General features: G+C 36.3%; 1 protein-coding gene across 2 annotated transcripts; it reads left to right on the forward strand.

Moving 5' to 3' along the window:
- On the forward strand, positions 1 to 7,570 carry LOC149491053 (putative serine protease K12H4.7). 2 transcript variants are annotated; one of them, XM_089696143.1, is made up of 10 exons: positions 1 to 405; positions 506 to 693; positions 776 to 1,014; positions 1,100 to 1,235; positions 1,451 to 1,598; positions 1,675 to 1,840; positions 2,483 to 2,615; positions 5,786 to 5,955; positions 6,132 to 6,284; positions 6,503 to 7,570. In XM_089696143.1, exons 1-9 carry the CDS (start codon positions 205 to 207, stop codon positions 6,242 to 6,244), a joined length of 1,494 nt encoding a protein of 497 aa, XP_089552269.1. In that variant the 5' UTR covers positions 1 to 204; the 3' UTR covers positions 6,245 to 6,284; positions 6,503 to 7,570. The 2 variants fall into 2 exon arrangements, with proteins under 2 accessions (XP_089552269.1, XP_089552278.1); XM_089696152.1 differs by having other exon boundaries at positions 6,512 to 7,570.

A 7,570-nucleotide genomic window follows, 5' to 3' on the forward strand; every position in this document is an offset into this window, starting at 1 on the left:
TACGTCTGTCTTGCTCTGTGGAACAAAGTGAACGCCCGCCCCCCTAGATAGACGTCTGCTCCGTTGGAATTTATTAAATTAATTTAAATAATTCTTGGGTCAATAGTCAATATCTTTAGATATTCTTGATTCTCTGATTATTTTAATGAAACGTTACAAATGCGATTCATTTTAAATTCATATCGATTTTTTATTTAGACTATAATGTCTCGTTTATTTTTTATTTACGTTGCTTTGTTACCGGCCCTTTTGGTAAGCGGAAGTAAACAGTTTCGCTTAGGCCGGGGAAAGGGTGGTAATTTGGGGCTCCCAGTAAAAGATGTAGGCGATCCCCTACCACGAGCTCGGTGGTTTCAACAGAAACTCGATCATGCTTCCCCTACTGATTTGAGAACATGGAAACAAGTAAGTGTATTTTCAACTAAGTTTAAATTGTTTGCTCCTTTAATTATCATTTTAAATTAAATGATGTATGTTGTTATCTACAATAAAAATGTGTTTTCAGAGGTACTATGTGAATGATTCCTTCTACGATGCAAATAACCCGGGCCCCGTTTTCCTCATGGTGGGCGGGGAGGGGCCCGCGGACGCGAAGTGGATGGTCAAGGGAGCGTGGGTCGAATACGCAGAGAAGTTTAAAGCTTTGTGTATCATGGTGGAACATCGCTATTATGGAGAGAGTCGCCCTACTAAGTATATACTTTTATTAATTTTTATATATGCCTCTTATTACTTAGCCTATTATTATAATTTCTCATATAAATCTTTTTTTCAGGGATATCAGCACAAAGAACTTGCAATATCTCTCTTCGTCCCAAGCTCTCGCAGACATAGCCAACTTCATCAATGCAATGAACGCCAAGTATAGTTTGGATACAACTAAAGTGAAATGGGTGGCTTTTGGTGGCTCATACCCAGGGTCGCTAGTTGCTTGGCTGAGGATCAAATATCCTCATCTCGTACATGCTGCTATTTCTTCAAGTGGACCTTTGTTGGCAAAATTGAACTTCATGGGTAAGATCACTCTATATAAAAGTTTAATAAATTATTTTTTATATATTAATGTTTCATGAAATATTAATATCTATCTAATTTTCAGAGTATTATGAAGTGGTAGCCGACGCTATTCAGGAAAAGACCGCTAGCTCTGAATGTGTGAACAGAATAAAAGATGCACATGAACAAATTATTACGTTGATGATAACAAATCCGGAACAACTTGATCAAGAATTTAGGTATTGTTACAAGCAATATCGAACTGAAATTGTGTCATGAAGTTGTTTTAACAGATGTTATTATCATAACAGTAATGAGAGCATAACTAATATTAATTATATTTATCAATGACCTTTACACTCTACTCTACATACAACTTTTACTATACTGATAAACTTTCTTTGTCTGTATACTATTTTTAACAAATTTTCTATAAATCTTTTTTATTTTTTAGAACATGCAAACCGCTAAAGGAAGCCTCAGAGGACGACAAAAAGAACTTTTTCAACAGCATCGCTGATGATTTCGCCGAACTCGTTCAGTACAATGAAGACAACCGTATCAGCCAAGACAAGAAAATGAAGAATTTCACTATCAATACGGTATAATATCATTTTATTGTTACAGTTTTTACAATGCCTTACAAATATTATAGACTAACCAAATAACTTGTTACAGATTTGCGATATGTTGGTCGGGGAACAAAATGAATCGAACATATACATTCAAGTGGGTAAATTCAACTCAATTATTCTGGACATGTCCAACCAAACTTGCTTAGACTACAGCTACGATAACATGATTCAAGAGCTTAGGAACATGTCTTATTCTGCGACTGAAGGAGGTGGGTTTGGGAAATGCGATAGTTTAATAAAAAAAAAAAAAATATGTTTAAAATGCGATTTTTAAAATGCAATTGCGATGGTATTATTGCGAACTTTATTTACCCCTTTCCCGTGTGATTTATGTATTTTTTTTAATTTGGTTAGAATTTGAAGGTATATTATATAGGTTTAAAAAATTCATTATCAACTGGCTCAAAAATCTGGATTATCTCCAAACTGAAAGTCTCTTCACTTTTATTAAATAGGTGTCAAAATCAAAAACACAATTAATCATAATATTCCACTCACGGACACATACACACACACGCACACTCTCACACACACACACACACACACACACACACACATACACACACACATACTCACGCTTATCCACCTGTCCAATTCATGTATCGTCATATATATATATTACATTTATAATTAACTAGTAATTTTTATTCTTTAATTGTTATTAATCTGTAACTAGAATATTCTGTTTACGTATTTTATAATACTTGTATGAACTCATAAGGGAAGGCACTGTTTTCTGAGACACAGGTATTTACCTAGTTCAGAAGGCAGAGCAATATTGTGAACTAAGTATGTAAAATTTGCTAATAAATATTATTTTATTTTATTTTTATTTTATTCCTTTTTCCCAGGACGCCAGTGGATGTACCAGACTTGCACCGAGTTCGGCTTCTACCAGACATCGACTGCAGAGGTTGAACTGTTCGGCGATGAATTCCCGCTGGAATTCTTTATAAAGCAGTGTGAAGATATCTTCGGTGACAAGTAAGTGATTCTTCGTAATTATCTCTATGTACTTTTCTTCCAGGTATACTCATTGCATTTGTATTTTTTACGTGTATGTACTTTGTAACATTTTATGTATGACTTGTCTATTATTCTAAGGGGTTCTTCAAAAATTCGTAATTTTTATGAATTAACTTTTCTTTGTGATCTAAAAAAAATTGCAATTGGGCAAAGCGATTAGCGAAATTGTATTGAAAAAGTTAATGGTCTCAAAATCGAAAATGCAAAAGATAACACGCGAACGTAAATGCTATTTAAATAATTATTATCATTAAAATGTATGTACATATTACGTCTAGCGAAGAATTTCTTTGCAACGCATAATTAATATGATTATCAAAAGAATTTGCAATATCTTAAATTGCCGATGACATTAAAGTACGTTCTTTTCATAGCTGGAGCCATAGAAATATTCCAATTAATTTTATAAAATGTTGAAAAGAGAGATTACTTATTACTTGAAAGCAATCTTCAATATCAATATTCCTTATAAATATTGACAAAGAAAAGCAACCCCCGTCGAGACGTCGAGGAATATAATTATATGTGGGTAGTAATACCTACGCGACGTTTCAATTTCCTTAGAGATGTTCGAATTATTACATACTTCTATGAGACACACTTCAAAATCAAAATTGCAATGGTTAACATGACTTAAAACTCTTTAGTTTAGAAAGGGTATATTAAATAAAGTACGTTCTTTTGTTATCATCGCCAATCATTTCCGTTCTGTTTAAAAGTGTGCAAAACAATTGAAGGGTGCAAATTTTGTGCAAATTTTCATTTGGCCAGTCTGCCATAATAAAAATATCTGAGATTAACAAAATGTGAAATCCGCTTAAAAAAGTACAGGCGAATTGAGAAACTCCTCTTTTTTTTAAGTCGGTAAAAGCATATCGGGTAGTATGTAGGTACCTATAATACCACGTCAAATATTATCATATACTACCCAACTTTAGTTTACTGATGAAATTTTTGTATCAATAAAAGTTTAATACAATTATCTATTCATATCTATAAAATTTCTAAAGAAACTAATATTTTCTCCAAACGAACTCTGTTCTATACTCAAATGCTCAAATAATCGCCTATTTCGCAAAATACATAAATATGTATGTCTGTCTTTGCTGTCCAAAAATTTAATCTCGAAATTTTTAACAAAAAAATTGCTAAATTACTTAGTATTTATGAGTCGTTTAATTGCAATTTATAATTCTAAATAATCATAAACCATGATACACAAATCACAAAGATTCGGAAACATGGATGGCAAAATCGCATTCGAACACGCTGGAAAATTTCCATACGAAAGTTCTAGATATTTGCATCTCGATATAGCAGGTCATCAATAAGTTAGTCTGCGCCGGTCAGAACGTGATGTCTGGAAAACCGATCAATCATGAATTTGTCCTATGCGCAATGGGTATCCTGCATTACCTACCGCTCCGAGATGTGCCTGTGTGCAATAAATCAATACATTCATAACACGACACTCATGCATTCCTGTTGCATCTCGTATATATTCGAATGTTCTAGGCCATCGGTACTTGCGCGGTAGTTCGGACATGCGAGGTAGTTCGGACATGCGCAGTGCTGACTTCGGCTATTTTGATATTGCTATGGAAACGCAGGGACCTCGAGATAGAATCGATATACGTTCGAGAAGCTATCGAGGCTTTGTCTCATGTTTGTTCGATGAAAATTTTTAAGAAAACAACTTTGGGATGAATTTCTTTTAAATGTACGCAGTTACTATGTATTTACAAAGAACTTTAATCTATAACGAAATTGTTTACTTTATGATTAAATTTAAACATTATAAAATACGAACAAAATTAAACGCTTATTTAAGAAAATAACTTATTAGGGAGAGCTTGAACAGTATACTATATGTTAATCAAATACTGTTTTGATTAGTGGTCACTTAATTTTTTTTACGAAATTTTAATTAGAGGAGTCACTGAATAGGGATTAGTTTTTTTTTATTTACTTTATCTTAACGATCATAGTATCTCCGATTTTTGAGATAATTTATAATAATTAATATTCATAGTAAAAATAACGAATTCTAATTAAGTAATGAACTGCTAGTTTACAATTAAACTTCATCGTTCGGCTATCTATGAGACTTATTTAACAGAAAGTATGTCGAGTTTCGTCTTTGTTTTACGTAAAACATTTGACTATGTAGAACATTTTACTCTCTTGTATAATGTTCTACATAGTCAAATGCCGTCACTACAAAATTAAATATTCAGTATCATCACACCATATATTTTAAATTTAGGTTCTACTTACTGGATTTAATAATTTGGAAATGCAGGATTTAATAATTTAATAGTGCGATGAGTCTTGGTGTTCAACAGGGATCCGTTTTGGTTCCATTTTTATATTTTATTTATGTGAATGACATAGCTGTAGCGACACCTCGCTCTGAATCGCGCAAGCGAAATGTTTTCGCTACAGAGCTATATATACAACTTTCCGACATCATCCATCGGGGCCTTCACGGCCGGCCAGTCGAGTAGACTGGTCGAGGATCCTCCCTTTTTCGATGGAGGAATTCCACCTTCCTTCCTCCACAGTGGTGACCCCTGACAGTTCACAACTCCTTCTGTCCATCCATGATGTCCATGCTCACCTATCCCTTCCCCGCCTACGATCACCGCCCGCCAGCCAGCGCACTCGGCTTCAAATGGAGTCCTGTCCACTACCATGTGCGATCGCGCATGCTTGGTCAGCTCCACAGCCATCCTCACTGCACACTCCGACTCACTGGAGCATTACACGCAGCATCACCGCACTCAGTTCCGACTCACTGTGAACTAGCGGCTTCCTGTTCCGACTCACTGGAACATACCTGGCACTGGCGAGGCAACTCCGTACTACGACCTCCGGTCTCGGAGGGGAGTCCTGTAGCGACACCTCGCTCTGAATCGCGCAAGCGAAATGTTTTCGCTACAGAGCTATATATACAACTTTCCGACATCATCCATCGGGGCCTTCACGGCCGGCCAGTCGAGTAGACTGGTCGAGGATCCTCCCTTTTTCGATGGAGGAATTCCACCTTCCTTCCTCCACAATAGCCTTAAAAGATAGCATTTGTTTTGCTAAAAAAACTCATGATTAAAGATGATCCTTTATTTCAGATTCGATGAAAAATTCATTGCAAACAGTGTAGCTTGGACGAACAATGAGTACGGCGGTCTTGGTATAACTGCGTCCAGGGTCATGTATGTCCATGGCTCCATCGATCCGTGGCACGCTCTCGGCATCACAAGTACTATGCATATCGACGCTCCCGCTATCTACGTGAAAGGTGACTCGCATTTGTTTCTAGTTTTAATAAAAATTATTTTTGATAATGTTTTGGCTTCTTTTTAAAGGGTCATCTTCTAAACGGGTAAAGAAGAGGATTAAAATGTTTTAGCTCTATAATACCATAATTTGTCTATAAGTTTACTTGTTTGTAAATAAATAAACTGTGTACACCAGGAACTGCCCACTGCGCTGACATGTACCCGTCCCGCGACGAGGACCTGCCCGAGCTGGTGCGCGCGCGCATCGCCATCCAGAACCAGCTGGCCGACTGGCTGCAGCTGCCCTGACCTTTGTACCCCGAGGACACTCACACCGACAGCCTGCTAGGTATTATAATTATTACGATTGTTTTATGTCAATGGGCTACTGAGCTGTTGAGTCGCGTGATGGCGTACCTCCGCCGCAACCCATGGATATTTATAGAGGAAGGGCCTCTGTAAATGCGTTGCCCGCCTTTAAAACATAAAGGATATCGAAGACACTGAATTGAACGCTATATAAATTGTTTTATACCGAAAACGTGTGTGCTGCAATTAATGAATCAGAATTTCTAGGTTTCCTGGACAGATTCAGGCACAGGGGCAAGCTCTCTCAGGTAATCGCCATCTGCTTCATACCGCACTCGATGTTGATTCTCTCCTTCGCTATGGCCGACGTTTTCAGTGATCGCTTCATGCGAGATTACTGACGCCAGCTTCACCATCGGAAGATCATGTAATGGATAATTATTAATCCATTCGACACTTTCTATTCGTAAAGTGGCGGCATACAGTGCTATGGACAATGACGCTTTTTAAACGTTCCTGTCGCTTAATGCTTTTTGGATATATTTTAAGTGTTTTCTCACAGTGGTTTATTTACAAGATAAGAATATTGTAATCCTAGTATTTAAGATTTTTCTTAGTTGATCATCACATGCTCAATTTAAGTACTCACTTATAGATCTCAATTTTTGTTGGGAAGGCTATTGCTAGATTTGCCAAAGTTGTGGATTATATCGGGTTGCAGATGTACGTTTGAAATATGGGTATAAGGGTAATTTTGTTGGTGACGAGCAAAGCTCGGCTGGCTAGCTAGTAAGGAAGAATTTATATTTTGTTTTAAGGTTTACTTAGTTTAAGCGCGCACTGAGTGTACGACATACAGGAATCTTATTTGTTTAATCTTTATTTGCACTAATTACTATTGTAATACTATAGTATAGGACGTGTACTTGGCGTCTTTGTAAGCCAAAACACGTACATACGTCATACATATTATTAGTCTTTAGAATAGGAACACAAGTATTTAACCGATGTAGTTATGTATTCTCAAGGGCCAAATCGAGAAGTTTTCAAACCTTTTCCTTCTCTTTCTGAATGAAGTGAATAATTACCGAATTATTCACCATTTAAATACTTGTGTTATAATTTATTTATCTACTTCTATTTATCCTATATCTCACTGATACTATCTTCGACTTGGTGATATTTAGAGATGTCGAGCCAAGTTTCTATTTTGTATGCGGTCCTGTAATCAGGGACCGCTTTTTATACGCCTTTCGTATGTGATTGGCCTATTTTATGCTATATTGTAACTAGTTGTAAGACTTTCAATAAATATATTGGTGTGAA

The sequence above is a fragment of the Colias philodice genome, chromosome 1 (assembly GCF_061535455.1).
Source record: "Colias philodice isolate Cphi_HAF_F1 chromosome 1, ilColPhil1 Martin Lab GWU primary, whole genome shotgun sequence".
NCBI classification, from domain to species: Eukaryota; Metazoa; Arthropoda; class Insecta; order Lepidoptera; family Pieridae; genus Colias; species Colias philodice.

What these genes read in the sequence shown, in the direction of transcription:
- LOC149491053 (XM_089696143.1), top strand. Translation starts at nt 205, where the DNA reads ATGTCTCGTTTATTTTTTATTTACGTTGCTTTGTTACCGGCCCTTTTG. An exon ending in GGCAAAATTGAACTTCATGG is followed by an intron (nt 1,015 to 1,099) that starts GTAAGATCACTC and finishes TCTAATTTTCAG; the next exon opens with AGTATTATGAAGTGGTAGCC. An exon ending in GAAGATATCTTCGGTGACAA is followed by an intron (nt 2,616 to 5,785) that starts GTAAGTGATTCT and finishes CCTTTATTTCAG; the next exon opens with ATTCGATGAAAAATTCATTG.